At 35.8% G+C, this 19,297-nt stretch overlaps 1 protein-coding gene across 1 annotated transcript in view; it reads right to left on the minus strand.

The window, feature by feature from the left end:
• The window catches only part of LOC126975557 (immunoglobulin superfamily member 21-like), a 187,650-nt gene that overhangs the window by 49,376 nt on the left and 118,977 nt on the right, over positions 1–19,297 (minus strand). The window contains exon 6 of the mRNA XM_050823487.1: positions 1,505–1,708. Within this exon, the coding sequence (XP_050679444.1) occupies positions 1,505–1,708 (204 nt within the window). The remainder of the gene's footprint in view (positions 1–1,504; positions 1,709–19,297) is intronic.

The following is a 19,297-nucleotide window of genomic DNA, read 5'->3' on the forward strand; positions in this document are numbered from 1 at the left end:
ACTGCAAACTTTACTTACTTAAAGTTTCTAGCTTAGATGTCTATCAATAGTCATACCAAGAAATTTTGAACATTCTACATGTGCTATAATATTTTGGCCAAAATGTATACTCATCGAATCGGAATTGTCAATATTATTACTTTTATTGAAATGTATTCTGTCGTCTTATCAAAATTTATCTGTAGATTATTTTTATTAAGCTATTGTATTATTTTTTTGATTGTGTTATTAAGTTCCGATTCGTGGGCACGTAATCCATCTCGTTTATCCACGGTAACAATAAAAGATATATCATCCGCAAATAGGACCGCTTTATGAGATGTTACTTCTGGTAAGTGATTAATATATAATAAAAAAAGAAGAGGGCCAAACACACTGCCCTGTGCTATCCCAATTTTTTTCTACTTTCAATTCTGATTAATTTTTTTCCGGTGCGTGATTGTCATTAACTTTAGTTACCTCAACAGATTGAGCTTTGTTAGACCAAACCTCTGATTCCATTATGTTCTAGCTTAGACAGCAATTGTTCATCAGACACGAAGTCAAAGGCTTTTCACATATCAAAAAATGAAGCTGAAGTATATTTATTTTAATTACGACCAAGTATAATATTTTTCACCAAATCAAAACAAGCGTGTAGCATTGATTTATGTCTTTGAAACCCGTACTGATATCCTTTTATAACATCAAACTGATTAAAAAAGTTGATTAATTTAACGTGAATAATTTTCTTGAATATCTTGGAAAGTGTGGATATAAGCGTAACTGGCTTGTAATTATTGATATTACTGCTAACGCCTTTTTTAAAGAGTGGTTTTACTATTGATATTTTTTTTGTTAGGAAATACACTAGTTTGTAGATAATTAAAAACACTAGAGTCTCCAACCATTCGAGTAACGCATGGATCGTAAATCTTCATGTCTTGTTCAACCTCAATAATTGCATATTAGGAATCTGACTTGAGATGTCGCTCTTTCAAATCAAAACAATTTATTATTTTAAAGTCACAACTATTTCTTTAAAAGGCGTAACTAGTGAACCTTCTGTTACTATAGGGTACTATTTATTCTGTGTCACGACTAGCACAATGGGTTGCTCCTTTGCACAGGATGCCGGCTAGATTATGGGTACCACAACGGCGCCTATTTCTGCCGTGAAGCAGTAAGGTGTAAGTATTATTGTGTTTAGAATTTGAGTGAAATTACTGGGTAAATGAGACTTAACATCTTATGTCTCAAGGTGGCGAGCACAGCTGTAGTGCCGCTCATAATTTTTGGGATTTTCAAGAATCTGCATCGCTGCTCGTCTCGTCCCTTATTGTCATAAAAAAATTATTCATATTTTGTTTTTTAATATAGTAATTAATATTCGAAATTAACAAATTGTATTTGTAATTAAAACATGTTTGACTAGGTCTTTTATTGTTGTAATTATTTCTTAAGTTTTCCACATGCTACAGTAACAAATATTTTGTTCATGCTTCAGTGCGTGGTGGGTACTAACAGTTGATCTCAATGCGCGCGCTCCGCTCGTGCGGCGACAGAAGCGCTGTGTTGCGTGCGCGGCACCGCACCGTGCGGTTGAGCCAGGCTCGCTGCACGCCAGTCACACTGACGCGGCTCACGACCAGTGCCGGCTCGTGTTTGAGCACCACGTGCGGCAGCGGGGACTCGTTCATCAACCACGACAGCGTAGGCTGAGGCCGGCCTGCAATCATTAAAACTTGATAAGTCTGTGACACATAACTGTAAACTTTAGGTCACGTTATGTTAAATGATCAACGCCGCCCATTTCTTCATTTTCATTCTCTTGCAACACCAAAGGAATCACAGGAGTGTTGCCGGCCTTTAAGGAAGGTGAACGCCTTTTTTTTGAAGGTACCCATGTCACATCGTCCTGGAAACACCGCACAAGGATGCTCATTCCACAGCTTTGTAGTACGAAGAAGAAAGCTTCTTGAAAACCGCACTGTGGAGGACTGCCACACATCCAGATGGTTAGGATCATAACCTAATTTGTGGCGGCAGGAATCAGGTGAAAATCTAAGCATTAAACATTCTATACGAGTATATCAAAAAACTTTTCCGACGAGCTATAACAAAATTTTGGATTAAAATGGCTTTGCTTAAGGGGAATAACACAAAAAATAATTATTAACGTGTTTTTATGTTACAATCGGACGGACCCCCCGGTTCTATCAGCGCCCGTTATATACAAAACATTTCTTTAGTTCAACAAAATAACCGACGATTTATAAGTTCATGACATACAATATATAAACTCATTTGTCCTCCTCTTACATATTTGTTTTTTGTAACGCTATCTAGTAAGTAATTGAGTCAGGACGTACTATGTTGCTTTTGGATGATAATACAGGTATATATATATATATATATATATATATATATATATGTAATAAATACAGGTATATATAGTACATACCTGAAAAATAGTCGAATAATAGTCAATCTGCAGCAGTTTATGAAAACCATAAGAAATATCTTACGAATAACAACTCATATTAGACGTCCCGGGTTTCGATTTCCGGCGGTGCATATGCTGAATATGGATGTTTGTATCGGAGTGATAGATTTATAATGTATTTTATATGTTATTTTGTAAGTTTAAGTATGTATTGTATCAAAAATAGTACAGACTAATGTAAAGTTAGGGCAAGAAAATTATTACAAAATTGTGTCAGTATAAAAAATCAGAATATTGGAAAGTTAAAATTAGTTCAAGCTTCCGACAAATCGAGACTCAACTTTAAACTTTTTCCAATTTTCCAACATTTTGTTTTAGCACTCTTTTGGCAATATTAATAATTGCTTAATTTAATCTTGTATCATGCAAATTTCATTTTCTATTAAACTAAAACATATGGTCATTTTGTTTCTAAAATGAATTAACTCAAAATATGAGACCTAAATTTTTTTACCAAAATTTTTTTTGAAAATTGAATCGATATAAATATTTGTTATATATTTTTTTTAATGAAAATCAGTTCAAGAAGATGTTAAACCAATAAAATTAATGTAATCATACTAAAAAATCATCTCTCATAATTTTATAAGTTCACTTTAAGAAAAAATTTAAAATTTATTAACACATGCATATGCGTGCTTTTATGAGAGTTTAATTTCAGTTTCATCTGTTTCAAATGTAACGCAAAGTAACAGAAAAATTGTTCAAGTAACGAACGTAAGTTAAGTTACTATTTTATTTGTTTTTTTCACAGATGAGATTAATAATTCAGAGCGAAATATATCTATGTAAATGCAGATGATAAACTTATTAAAAAGATATTTCGAACATATTCTTATAACAAGCTTTGAATGAATAAATCATTTAAAACTGCAAAATTCTTTTTGATATAGAATTATTAAATTTATTTTAGTATAATAATAATATAATGTATTTCACTTTGGTCAACCAATAATGATCAGGAGTCAACCAAAACTGAAATATTACAGCATTCAATTATGAGAAAATCAATCACATATATTTTGTCCTTAGATTTATTTATTTATTTATTTATTCATAATGGCTTACCAACTAAATACAATATATTAGCTTATGCACTGAGAATTAAACAAATATAATAAAATAGTTTAAATGTACCTATGTTATAGGTAGGCACAACATTACAATACGAAAGACATATGATATTTTAAAATCTAAAATCTACAAATTTTGGAGAGCAATATAAATTTGTTTTTTAAAAGTAAGAAAATTTGAAAAGAAGATTTCACTGTTTTTATCTATATTTAAAAATACTATTATATAATTGCATTCCAGAAAAACGTTCCAAACCACAATCATGTAGAAATTGAGTTAAGAACACAAAACTGGTCACGTGATTCACATAAATGGCAGCCCTATTGTCTCTCTTTTTATATGACATCATGACTAAGTAGCCCAACCCACAAGTAGGGAATATACTAATATTTGGTATATTTAAACACGAATTCTTAAAATGTGATGTTTGTGGCTTCGAACGTTTTTCAGGAACTATGTCCAATTGTAACATTAGCTGTAGAGGAGAGTTTAAGCCATAATAACTGTGACAGAATTTAATAAGAATTATCTAATTAAATTCTATCATCTTTAAATTAACATACGTCTAGATAAATACTCTTGCTGCTGGCCAACCAATGAAAAGAGGCCAACTTTAGTGTGAATGACAAGCTACGTCTTACACACGCGATTTGTATGTCACTTTGTGTTAGTGTGCGTGCATTGTTCAAAATAGAGTTAAACTGTCAACCTCATTTTTTTCAAAGGTGTCACTGCTGTCACAGTCTATGTAGACTTATCTATACAGTATTTTAAATGATCGAATTTTTTGTCATGGATGAAATCTATCCATTGGAAATCATATTATAGATTAATTCTCTGAATAACAACTATTTCTTATAACAGTTTAGCATATACTATTCAGCAAGTACATATATTCTTACATAAAATATAAATATTTCTTCTAAATAATATGTTAACAATAAGCTTCTTTTGAGGTGAAATAAAAGCTTAAGGGCTTTGTGAACGAAAGCTTTGAAGGAGAAGAAATATAAGTAGAAATCCCTTCCAAATACTTTCTTTTATTACGTCGAAATACTTGAGATATCCGAGACTGTTATTGAAAAACTAAAGATGTAGTAAACTTTGTAATGTACCTATATATGAAGTTAAATGTTTGCTTTAAAACATTAACTGTCTTATTACCAGTGGGAGGCTCGTTTGCACAGGATGCCGGCTAGATTCTTGATACCACAACGGCGACTATTTATGCCGTGAAGCAGTTATGTGTAAGCATTAGTGTGTTTCGGTCCGAAGGGCACCGTAGCTAGTGAAATTTCTGGGTAAAGGATACTTAACATCTTCCGTCTCAAGGTGACGAGTGCAATTGTAGTACCGCTCAGAATTATTGGGGTATGTCAAGAAACCTATACCTGAGTGACATTGCGTTGTAATGGGCAGGGCGTATCAATTACCATCAGCTGAACGTCCTGCTCATCACGTCCCTTATTTTTATAAAAAAATAAAAAATAAAATTTAATAGGTCTATTACAAAACTGTGTCTTTCCGTTGTTTACCGTTCAACGATCTTTAGACATTGCTTATATTTAAACTCGAACCGAAGCTTTTCTAAGGTGTGTCTAACTGATAGATTTTACTCATATGGAAAATTTAGATTACCTATATAATGACTGCTGTTAACAACGTTTTAGTTCAACATGAATAGTTTTGTAATGATAAAAGATAAACTCTATTTTAGCTGTCGATTCAACAGTTACTGTTTAGCAAAACACGTGTCTAAGCCGTGTTTAAATATTTTTTCTTAATAACACCGTATAGTACTATAGGTTTAAAAGATTGTTTTATTTTTCATCATTTTTTATTTTTTCTTTCATGGGAAGATCTTAATCAACTTGTTGTTTTATTAGTAATTTTCGTTATAAATGCCCCGATCTATTTAGCTGGAAAAGCGCAAAGTCTTAATATTAATCACCAATTGAGTGTATATTCTCTTAGGTCGGTATTCTAGAAGGTGACTCATAACGTTATGAATGATCAAGAGTATTTTGTCTCTTTTAGGCCCAGTTATGAAGATAGTGACAAAATACAAGAGATCAATAATTACATATTTATACTCCTGGAATAAGAATTAAGCTGTGATCTATAAAATATTGTACTTCAAACACAACGTAATGGAAAACGACTCGGCCGTTTGAGAACCCTTGCCTGGTTATTCATTTTATGTGTGTATTATATAATTGTACGTAAATAGAGATTCCAGCTACATTAGTACCGTTTCATAGAAAACGTGATGTTTTGGGGAAAAAACATTTTTAAATTAACAATTCATCTTATTAAAAAAAATTATATTTTCTACGCATCCTGTAATGAATGTTACCTCTTAATAATTTTTATTTAGTTCAAGGTTTTCCCATGCCCATGAATAATATTATTAAGATAATATTCTGATATAATATCAAAAGTAGCATATTAAAATAAGATTCAAAGATATTAATTTGAAAGAAGAAAGAAAGAAAGAATAAATGTTTATTTTTTTTTTTTTTTTTTTTTATGGAATAGGAGGACAAACGAGCGTACGGGTCACCTGTTGTTAAGTGATCACCGCCGCCCATACTCTCTTGCAACACCAGAGCAGTTACAGGAGCGTTGCCGGCCTTTAAGGAAGGTGTACGCGCTTTTTTTGAAGGTACCCATGTCGTATCGTCCCGGAAAAACCGCACAAGGAAGTCCATTCCACAGCTTTGTAGTACGTGGAAGAAAGCTCCTTGTAAACCGCACTGTGGAGGACCGCCACACATCCAGATGGTGAGGATGATATCCTAACTTGTGGCGTGTCGTGCGAAGGTGGAATTCGGCGGCAGGAATTAGGTAAAACAGCTCTTCGGAACACTCCCCGTGATAAATGCGGTAGAAGACACACAATGAAGCGACTCTACGCAACGCCAAGTGATCCAGCCGTTCACAGAGTACTGGGTCCCCGACAATTCGCGCTGCTCTGCGTTGCACGCGGTCAAATGGATCGAGCTGATACTGGGGTGCGCCAGACCAGAGATGACAGCAATACTCCATGTGTGGCTGGACCTGCGCTTTGTACAGCGCTAGAATGTGGGCCGGCTTGAAGTATTGCCGTGCTCTATTAATGACGCCCAGTTTCTTTGAAGCCAATTTGGCTTTGCCCTCCAGATGGCCACGGAATTGGCAATCGCTCGAGATTTCGAGACCAAGTATTCCGATACTAGGCGAGGCTTTTAGGGAAGTGTTGTCGAAGAGCGGTGATGCGACAAATGGGGTTTTTTTAGTGGTAAACGCGCAAACTTGAGTCTTCTGGGGGTTAAATTGGACAAGGTTCAATTTACCCCATTCCGCGACCTTCTCAAGAGAGGACACGATAGAAGACACAAGTTTCTCCCGGCACTGGTCGACGATTTCCCGAGAGAGACGTGCATGGCCCGTGTATACGGCATCACCAGCGCTGTCATCTGCATAGCAATGAATGTTGGAGGTGTCCAACATATCATTGATATGCAGAAGAAACAACGTAGGAGATAGCACACAGCCTTGGGGCACTCCAGCATTCACGGGCTTCGGGTTCGAGCAATGTCCGTCGACAACGACCTGTATGCTGCGCCCAGTGAGGAAGCCGGAGGTCCACTTGCACAAGCTCTCGGGAAGCCCAAATGATGGAAGTTTAGAGAGGAGCGCCTTATGCCATACACGATCAAAGGCCTTCGCTATATCCAGACTAACTGCCAGGCCTTCCCCCTTGCTTTCAATAGCCGCAGCCCATCTATGTGTTAGGTATACCAGAAGATCACCTGCCGACCGACCATGGCGAAACCCGTATTGTCGGTCGTTATTGACGTCATTATACATTCTGATAATAGTTCTTAAAGTGATACTATTCTAATTATGATCTAATGACGCCAATGGACCCCCAACTCAGCATAGTTGTGGTTTCGAAAGAATCCACAACGCTGGTCTTCCGTGGAAGTTTAATTTTTATGATGAAATATTTGATATATTTGACGAATGTGTCTTGAAATGTATAAGTAACTATAAATAGCATGATTAGTGGTTACAAATTTTGATAAAATCATTAATGTCGTCGTGTCAATGCTAGCATTGAAAATAATATACACTGGTTGAAAATATTAGCTATCTATGATAACTTTTAAACTATGAATTATTATGATAATAATGACGTTATACATTTGTTTTAGCGCAACAAAGAAAACAAATTCAATGTTTTTAATGGGCGTAGATGGCCAAATCCGAAACTTTGACGAAAACTGCATCGTTGGATTGAAAAAAAAAATATGGTCATTGCCAGGACCCTAATCTGGCCTAGTTAATAAGTACAGAAACGTGGTCATTCTTGTTAAGTACGTTATTCCGAATTGTATGGGCTATTGTTCATATCTTTAGGACCTTTATCAGGAATTAACACGTTTTTGAACACGTTGACGAGCCTAAGCTGTTCATTTTTAGAAAACACGCACCACTGACAACGTCGCTTATAAGGATGTCTCATGTCTTCAATTCATACTTATATAACCTGTAGGTCTTGTCCTGTTTGTCTTATTATAATAAGAAATGAGGATTGTAAGACATTTCCTGATTGTTAGTGATTGTTCATCCATCCACAATTCTGAACGGCATCGAGAAAATACTCATTGCAAAGATGTTAAGTCTATGTACCGCAGTAATTGTTCTATATATTTCGCTCCGCTAGTTTTTAGTTATAAACGTAAAACGAAACACCTTTCTTTCAATTTGTTATTTTTAAAGTGATAACCCTCACTGCTGGGATTAATCCCATGTAATTAATAACAAAAATTAAATTTGAAAAAAAAAATTATGAACGATGCGGGACTCGAGAACGCGAGAGGTCGCGGATTCAAATTTAATTTGTGTACCTTCCTTTCATTTAATTTGTAAATAACAATTGAAATTTTTTCTTGATTTCATTCCGAGTAAAGCTCATTTTTTAGGACTATTAGCCAATTGTTAGGTTCTGACCTTGAGTACAGCTGCCAGTTAATGATACATATAAAGCCATATCATAATAAATATCTTCACAACCTCAAAGAATATATAATAGTACAAGTACGGAAGTCTTACTCCGCAAAACCAATTAAAGAAATAGGGACTCTTGCGGCCATACTGTAAGGTGTAATTCAGATCGCACAGCGCTACTTACCTACATTTTTATTCACCTAGATGTTTGTCTCTTTCTATCGCGTGACTCTTACCTCTTCTGACGACATTAGGGTTGACTTATTAAAGCTAGTATAAGTTCATGTTATAAAAATAACTCAGTTTTTTTTTAAATATAAACAGGGATGTAATCGTAATTTTAAATCAATATTATTTTGTTGAGAAATCTACATTAGTTGCAGATAGTAATCTATGCGTTAGAACACCATAGTTACCCCTACTTAGTATATAGGAAATAAATAGGTAACTATCATGAATGGTAATTTCATATATTGTATGTATTTATAATAATAATAAGTACTAGTATAATAGTAATCACTTTAAATTGGATTGTTTCAGCGTCTTAAGAACGATTAAAAAAAATTTGGATCGAGTTACGCCGGCCCAACACGGCTAAACCTGCATACGTTGCCACCGCGTACCTCGACGTAGAGCACCCATTGTCTTTTACATTTCTTTAGCTTAGTTATAATATTGTTTAATCAGTCTTGTTCCAATTTTTCTGTGAGTAACATTAAATATTGTTAAATAAAGTGCTTTTTAAAAACTTAATTCCCGACGCCCGATACATAACTGGCGCAGTCGAGTAGTCTCGCGGTAGCTTCTTTTCGTCGGTATAAAATATTCCGAGTGTAAAGTAGCTGTGGTTTTCGAGCCGCTAAACCGCAAGAATCAAAGAACCTCGTCGGTTGTTGGGACATCATCATCAACGCGCACGAAAACCCGGAACATTGGGAATTCACGCGCTGGGCAAGACTCGACAGCAGATGCAGATGCTGATTTGGTGAGTACTCTCGCTATTCAAGTATCCTGCTATATCTACTGTCCTAGTATTATATATATTTTACTATAAAAGTTAAAGAACGTTGCGTAAAGCTAATATCGCTAAATAACGGGTTACACTTACTTAGTGACAAGAAAGGTGTATCTAGGTGATAATTACCGAGTATTAGAACAATAGTGTAATCCGAAACGCAATGTCTTTCAGTGAATGTGATAAGGATTTTAAATTCCTTGCCGATTTACTACCACGGTATGATGGGAACCCAAAGTTATTAAACTTTTATATTAGAGAAGTAGAAAATATTATACAACTTTTAAGTGAACCCTCCCGGGTTCACCCAGCATTTATATGTTTATTGAAAAGTAAGTTAGGAGGTGTCGCTATTGATGCGATAGCCTACGAAGAGTCGTTAATAACGTGGGACTCCATTAAAAACGCTCTAATTAGACGTTTAAGAGAACCACGCAACGAAATCCAGGTGATGCGGGAGCTCACGCGGACCCGTAGGAATAAATACGAAGATGCGGAGACATTTGGCAAACAACTCCGTGAGTTGTTAGATACTCTTTACTCGGTCGGTAAACACGGAGACCGTTCGTACTATGAGGAAATGGTTATAGAGCAATATACTAATCAATTAGATATCAATGTTTCGTTAGGAGTTAGAATAAGTAAACCGTTAACATTAGAGTCAGCAATTATGGCAGCAAGGCAAGAAGAGGCTAGGCTCGCTCACAGTAAACCTTTTTATAACGGGTCACTTACTTCCCATTTTAAGCAAAAGGATGCCCCTAGAGTTTCGCAACAACGGAATATTCCATCAAGGAATTTTATAGGGACGCAACCTCAGCACCACCAATAATATCGTAAATCGTCAAAATATGTCTATACCCCCTACACCTAGTTTTAAGAGAAACTCAGGTAATTTTAGGAATAGTAATAGCGCGAATTTTAGGCAATTTAATGTATCTCAAAGACAGGTAACACCTAAAATAAGTTCCGATGTTACTATGCGGTCCGTGAATAAACCGGATACGCCCCAGTATGCTGCTCAGAACGTTTTCTATACTCAAGGTCAACCAGTATTATATGGCAATGAATGCCATAGCAACTACAATGAAGGTGAGTACCCATATCATGTAGTACAGGAACCTGAAGAGGAGTACCAGCAGGATTTTCCTCAAACCCAGGAGATGCCAGACCAGACCTAGTGAAAATAAACTTGTTGGTCAGGGATCACCTCCCTTACATAGAAATACCCGAATTAGGAGGTAAGTTTCTTATTGACACTGGAGCAAGCCGAAGTGTGATTGCTTCAGATGCTATTTTTAATACGTATTATGAACCTTATGTGGAATATGAACCTTTTGAAATATCAACGGCTCATAGCGTTTCTCGTCATAATTATGTAATAAACCTACCCTTACCACCAATTTTTAATATTAATCTTAGTCATAAATTTCTTATATTTGATTTCGATCCAAAATATAGAGGTCTTATAGGTTGTGACTTATTGAGGTCACTAAAAAGTACAATAGATTTAAATAAAAATATATTGCGCACATCGGCGGTAGATATCCCGATGTACCTAAATAAACCAATTAGAAAAATTAAAATAGGTCCTAAATGTGAAAAATTGGTTCATGTGAAAACACATCACATCGACGGCCAATATTTACAAGAAAAACTTTATTGGTCGGAAGACTTAGAGTCACCCGCAGCCTTTGTGACGGTAAAAAATGGTTCCTTCAGAACCACGGTTATAAACTATAATAACGAAAATAAATTTATCCCAGTTGTAACCAATATTAAGTTAGAAAAATTATCCGAAAATCTTGAAATAAGTAAAATAAATTCGTTAAAAGTAAATCCAGACGTGGACAAAATATTAAAAGAAAATTTAAATCAAATACGTACAAATCACATGAATGAGGAAGAAAAAAGGGAAATAACAAAAATATGTTATCAATATCGTGAAATTTTCTATTCAGAACACATACCCTTAACTTTCACTCATGCTGTGAAACACGAACTAAGATTGACAAATAACAACCCTATCTTTGTTCGTAACTACAGACAAGCCCCTAAACAACGGGACGAAACAAAGAAACAAATTGATAACTTATTACGACAAGGTATCATAAGAGAGAGCATATCACCTTGGTCGTGTCCAACTCATATAGTACCGAAGAAACCAGATGCGTCCGGTAAAGTTAAGTGGCGTCTTGTTATAGATTATAGACGTCTTAATGATAGAATAGTAGAAGATAAGTACCCCTTGCCTAATATACATGACATACTGGATAGGTTAGGAAGAGCCCAATACTTTACAACATTAGATTTAGCTAGTGGGTACCATCAAGTGGAAATGCACCCTAATGATATAGAAAAGACAGCATTCTCTACAGAGAGAGGGCATTACGAATTTTTAAGAATGCCCTTTGGCTTAAAAAACGCACCAACTACGATTCAGAGGCTAATGGACCATATACTTAGAGGCCTTAGAAACGTTTATACGTACCTTGATGACGTAATTATAGCTTCTACATCCCTTCAGGAACACATTGACAAACATAGACAGGTATTTGATAGATTTAAAACTCATAATTTAAAAATACAACTTGAAAAATCTGAATTTTTACAAAAACAAGTGAACTTTTTAGGGCACGAACTAACGGACGAAGGTCTTAAACCAAATAAAGACAAAATAAAAGCCGTATTAAACTTCCCATTGCCCCAAAATTAAAAAGAAATAAAAGCATTTCTTGGACTTGTAGGATACTACAGGAAGTTCATAAAAGATTTTGCTAAACTTACAAAACTGAGTATGACTATAACGTAATATATAAAAAAGGACGTCAAAACACTAATGCAGATGCATTATCTAGGGTTAAAATTTTCCATAATAGTATAGATTCCCTAGCTGTAAATTTTGATGATAACTACGACGATAATATAATAGATAGAATTTTTGAAAATGCACGGAGAGAAAATGAGATGGAGCAATCAGCCCAAAACAATGTGGAAGAACCTGAACCATCCACAAGTCACATTAACTTACCAGTGCCTGTACTCTCTCAGGCTGAATCAGACAGCATGAGTGCAGTCACAATTAGTGAGAACCAGTTAATAAGTACAAATCATACCCAACCTGATAACGAAAATGCAGGCATACCAATACTGACAGACGCTATAGACAGACAATTGAAGCAATTTCACATACGATCAACCCCTGGTTTAGAATATAGAGTCGATAATCGCTCTACAAACTCTAAAACAGTCATCAAAGATGTTTTTATTCCAATTAATAATACGGAACAGGAAATTATACGTTTCTTAAAAGAACACACTATAGCAGGTAGAATATTCCATTGCTATTTCTATAATGAAGAGCTATACTTGGCCTTTTCTAGAGTATATACTACAATATTTAACGATAGAGGCCCTAAATTAATAAGATGCACAACTCGCGTCACTTTAGTTGAAAATAAAAATGAACAACAAGAATTAATTAAGTAATACCACGAAGGAAAAACAGCCCATCGAGGTATTCAAGAGACGCATAAGCAGTTACACCGAAATTACCATTGGCCTAACATGTTACTTACGATTCAAAGATATATTAACCAATGTGACATATGTCTTAAAGCGAAATATGAACGAAATCCATTTAAACCAGCTTTAGCATTAACCGATACACCCAGAAAACCAATGGAACACCTTTACATGGATCTGTACTCGACAGGAGGAGTTACATTTCTAACTATAATCGATAATTTTTCTAAATTTGCTCAAGCTATTCCCATCAGTGCATGTGTGTGTTCACGTGTCAGTGTTCACGTAGCAGACGCACTGTTACAAGTCATATCGACATTGGGACTTCCACACAAAATCACAACAGACTCAGACACAAAGTTTGATAATGATGTAATCAAAGAAATTTGTGCATTACACAATATTCATATACACTTCACAACACCGTATAACCCAAATTCTAATTCACCAATAGAACGGTTACACTCAACTCTTTCAGAAATAATTAGAATTCAAAAGATGACAAATAAGGATGACACAACTGACAATAGTGAAATACGCACTCATTGCGTATAATAACACTATACACTCAGCTACAAATTACACTCCACATGAAATTCTATTCGGACACACAGCATCACGAAACCCTTTAGAAATTTATCACCCCAAAGAGTTTTATCAGGATTATGTAATAAAATACAAGATGAACACCGAGGCCGTACAAGAATGCATAGCAGCTCACATGTCAAAGAACAAGGAGGCTGTCATCGCCAAGCGTAACCAAAACGCCGAAGAAATAGCGCTCAAGGTAGGTGAAATAGTATATAAACAGGTAGCTAAGACAGCAAGAAATGACAAAACTAAGCCCGTATTTAAAGGTCCGTATAAAATTATTCATCTTCACCCTAATAACGTAGCGGAGATTATAGGTAACCACCCTAACTCAAAATCAATCAGAGTACACTTCAAGCTTCTACGAAGACCTCATCTTGTTTCAGGATCCTCATCTCGGGAGCAATCGTGCTCACAACAACCGCCGACGTAACGCTTGTCCCTATAAATGATGAGATCGGAATCCTTTTGCTTAAACAGGGTCAAGTACTACGACAAGTCGATTATTTTAATCTTGCATGTGTCTATAATGTCACGTACCTACATTTAACATCAATTAAACTTTTATCTTTATTCGAGAGTGTTAAAGCTGCCGAAAAAGATACATCAATTGGAGACAGACATAGATCGTATAAAGATCAAATAGTACATAGTTTATCTCTTATTAGTAACAAAATTAGTTTTATTATTCCGCACGCAAATAGAAGGAAGAGAGGCCTTGTAAATGGTTTAGGCTCTATAGTAAAATCAATCACAGGAAATTTGGATAACGATGATGCACTTAAATTCGAAGCAGAAATTTCTAATATTCATAATAAAGTAAATAATATCGCGAGCACCCAGGGCAAATCCCTGATACTTGCCGAAAATACCATTAAAGAATTTAGCCATCAAATTGAGAAAATAAATTTAAATCAAAATAAATTGCTTCTAACCATCCAAAATCAATCACGGATTAGCGATAAGATTGCCAACCATTTACATTTCTTAGAGATATACGTAGAAATAGATTTTAGCTTACAAATTATTTTAGATAAACTAGAAATTTTAGAAGACGCAATGACATTTGCGCAATTAGGAGTAATGCACCCCAGTATAATAAGTCCATACAACCTTTTAAATGAAATTTCATTAATTCATAAAAAACATAAGTTTTTGCCAGTAGCAGATATAAGTTTAAATAAGATTCATGAGTTGGAAAAATCTATAAAAGTAAAATCATATAGTACGGAACATTCTTTGACTTTTATCTTAGAAATCCCTTCCATTGATTCTAATATATATGACCTCATCCACATGTACTCCATTCCTAACTCGTCAAACCTAACTATTATTCCAAAATCCAAATACCTAGCACTTGGTAGCGATGAGTACGAATACCTAATGGAAGGCAAATGCAGAACAATCAACGGAAACACGCAGCTCTGCGAGATGTCCAACACAGCATCCACGAGGGCATCGGAAGATTGTATTATATCGCGAATTCAACACCGCACTTCAAACTGTACATACGCGAAAATGCAGATTAATAAAAGTATAGTGCAAAGGATCAAGGACAATATTTGGATAATTGTCCTGGGAGAAGAAACAGTCATCCACATCAAGTGTTTAGCAAAATCTACATACAAAAAGGCTTCAGGTACATTCCTACTTACCCTTACAGAGGAATGCCAAGTTGAGATACTGAATAAAACATTAAACTCAAACCGCAAAGAGATTACATTTAATGAAGTTGCTCCACTACCTAGAAATATTGAAAAGAGTGTACCAGTACAGTATCATATAAAATTGGAAAATAGAGAACTGGACAACCTGCAGCACCTTCTGGAGACAGCCCAAGACATATCTGTCACGGAGGAACCACACTGGACTACCATGATGGCAACACCAAGTTGGACTACCCTTATCCTATATGGCTTGCTGATTGCTGTTGGAGTCACAAGGATCATTAGCTGGAGGAAGTCGCATGCAACCGGGGACACCGCTGTACAACACAGTGAGGACACTGTGGGAAGCTGCCGGGTCAGCTTCCAGCTTAAGGAGGGAGGAGTTACGCAGGCCCAACACGGCTAAACCTGCATACGTTGCCACCGCGTACCTCGACGTAGTGCTGATCGAGCACCCATTGTCTTTTACATTTCTTTAGCTTAATTATAATATTGTTTAATCAGTCTTGTTCCAATTTTTCTGTGAGTAACATTAAATATTGTTAAATAAAGTGCTTTTTAAAAACTTAATTCCCGACGCCCGATACATAACTATCGCAATAACCTTTAATATGCTTTGCTTTATTTATGTTTCTCCATTTTTTAAATATCGGTTGGATCTGTAAATTAGGTGACAACAACTCTCGCGCGTACGTCAGTGCTCGCTCGTGAGTCCCTATTGGCTGGCCTTCTGTGTAGAGGCCGCCGCGCGTACCTACGTACGATTTCGATGTCATGTAGGTACATGGAGGGTGAGACAGGCCTGACAACGTGCCATGTCTGTATTGTTTACCAAATTCTATAACCTGGAATTCAATAACTATTCCCATAGAGATATCGGAGAAGAAAAGCTAAGAGTTCCCTTTTGATAAAACTGACCACTAAGAACCCTTACATTTCGCCTTTGAGTTTATAAAAGCTTGAAGAGTTTATTCGGGATAAAGTACACAAAAGTGTTGTTGACAAATGATAAGGGAGATAGATTATACAAGGGAGTTCAATCCAAACAGCACAACCCTTCAACAAATCTCAAGCTTCCAGTTAAAAATCAACAGGAAAATCATATTCTTCCGATGAAATTCACTATAAGTTTTAGATAGCGCGAGCTGGTAAGTTTCTTGAAGAATTCGTACTTAAGTTTAAGTTGTAAGAAGTTTCTCTCTAGTAGTACAAGTTAGCGAGCCACTAGGATTGAGTGGATCTCATTCAGTTGCGATCTGACGGAGAATGTAATTGAACGATTTACATTTAAAATTCATTCAATTTCCGCACAAAGTTTAGATTCTTAAACAGAATATTTCAATTTGTGATGGAGAAACTTTTACAAAAAGCCAACGGTATAATATAATGAACTTAATGATTTCTATATTTATAATATAACTATATTTATCTTAATAACTATATTTATAATAATAAGATTACATTAAATAAAAGCTATCGTTAGTGACCTTACGCACTGCTTCCGATCCGAATCCGATCCGTGAAAACACGGTCCGATGTAGTCGTAGAACTATGGTACTTTACGCTCTAGATCCGGCTTCCGTCATCCGATTTCTCTCCGTCAACCGTAGAAATAGGCCGAAAAAATCCGTCACGAAGGCGGATCGGATTCGGATTTGATGTAGTGGGAAAACGCTTTTACGTGGAAGTGTAACAATATGTTTTTTTTATTTAAAATTTCAATTTGTTTGAACTTTCAAGTATGACTATCGATTTGTCTTAATAGGATCGGATTTGGTCAGCGAGTGTTTCTCAATTTTGATTTTATTTGTTCTATGCTCACAAAGGCGGAAGATAGATTACAAGAAACATTGATCTGATCGGCTCCATATGAACATCCATTGCGAGATGCAATCATTCAGCATTTCTATTACAATACATTTTTCAAACAAAATTGAGATTGCTCTGAGCCTTCTTTCAACACTAGAACACATTATACCACCAAAACTAAACCAATAAGGTTCAAAATTGCTTGCAGACGACATTGAAAAATACCCCCGAGCTTGTAACAGGAACGCAATTTGTTACGTTAATAGTTTGTGTGTTTCTACCTATTTCCGTTTCTATTTCAACTTCAAATCTACCTTTTGTCCTGTCTGTTTGACTGATGTCATATTCTTGGGAAATATATATTTTTCCGAGAAAATGTGTGTGTTATTGTGTCGAGCATCGTGTTGTTGAAGGCAACTGAATGTCAAACAATATCAGATCTTATATTCATTGTGTACTTGTTGTATAAAACTCTTCAATGAAACAACTAAAAATATTTTAAATGCGGAAAGAAATCCATTCTCCGATAGTAAGAGGAAATACTATTTTATATATGACGGGATAGAAATGGTCAACCTAACGTTTGCTGCATATTTTATAGGCTTGAATAAATTCGATAGATACATAATTTAACTCTTAAACGAATGAGAAAAGTGAAAAGAGAGCCAATTGTTCGTACTCGTCTTTACATGTATATATATGTATTAGTTTGGTTAATTTATTTTAGTTAATTTATTTAGTAATTAGTTTTGTTAATTCTTTTAAGAAAGGGGTCGTGAATGTTGCTGTTGAGGTATGCGGGGTAGCTAAAAGAAGGAAAGGAAGAAAGAACTATAATTTGTGGATGGATAAAGAGGTACAAATGGCGGTGCAAGAAAAGAAGAAAGCTTGGTTGGATTGGTTAGCAACAAAAGCTAACCAAAAAGTACAAAAGGCAACGGATGACGAGATAAAGGAAGCAAGAACGAAGTATAAAAGATTGAAATCAGCAGCGAAAGCAGTTGTGTCTAGAAAGAAAGAAGAACGAAAGGATGATTTTGATAGGAGGCTCACTGAAGATTTCCAGTCAAACATTAAGTTCTTCTGGAAATCCATCAAAACAGCCAGAGGAAAAACGTCTACCTCGGAGCTCAGTATAATCAGGAGTCAAGATTGGAACATTATAAGAGGAGAAGAATGTGTGCTAAAGAGATGGAAAGAGTATTTTGAAAGTTTGTTTGAAAGAGAGGAAGTGCATGAACAACATTCGACAGCTTCTATTGAAACTAATATAAATGTTGATGAAAGTGAGATAAGCATGGATGAAATAGTGAAAGCATTGAAAAGTATGAGATTAGGTAAAGCTGCAGGGTATGACAGGATTACCGTCGAGATGCTGAGGGCTGGTCAGGGCATAGTGGCTAGCCAGCTGTACCGCCTATTCAATTTGTGCTGGTGAAATGGGCAAGTACCAGGAGACTGGTGCAAAGCTGTAATCGTGCCATTGTATAAGGGAAATGGGTCACGACAAGACTGCAGAAATTACCGCGGATAAGCCTTCTCAGCGTCGTCGGTAAATTGTATGCAAAAGTGTTGATTGAAAGAGTTGTAAATGAAACAGACGAAAAAGTATGGGATGCACAAGCGGGATTTAGAAAGGGAATGGGATGTACGGATCAGGTCTTTTCCTTGCGGTGCATAGCCGAAAAGTTTTTGGCTAAAAACAAATAGGTCTATTACGCATTCGTGGATCTAGAAAAGGCCTATGATAGAGTGGCGAGGAATGAATTGTGGTCAGCATTGTCCACGAGCGGTGCGAGCAGTGTCCTCATACGAGCATTGCAATCTCTTTATAGAGATTCTACTGCTTGTGTAAGGATAAACGGGGCATACACTGAATGGTTTAATATCGAAAAAGGTGTTAGGCAGGGATGTGTAGCCTCACCGTGGCTGTTTAATCTGTTCATTTTTAATGATAAAAAATATATGTTCATCTGTTAATTCTGTTTCATGAACAATTGCTTGACAGGTTTAAAAGAGAATGACAGTGGTTTAAGAATGAATGAGTTACTCGTCAAATGTTTTCTCAATGCTGATGACCAAGTATTACTTGCATCTTCAGCCGAGGAGTTGCAAGAGATGGTAACTGCTATGAAT

The sequence above is a fragment of the Leptidea sinapis genome, chromosome 36, assembly GCF_905404315.1.
Source record: "Leptidea sinapis chromosome 36, ilLepSina1.1, whole genome shotgun sequence".
NCBI classification, from domain to species: Eukaryota; Metazoa; Arthropoda; class Insecta; order Lepidoptera; family Pieridae; genus Leptidea; species Leptidea sinapis.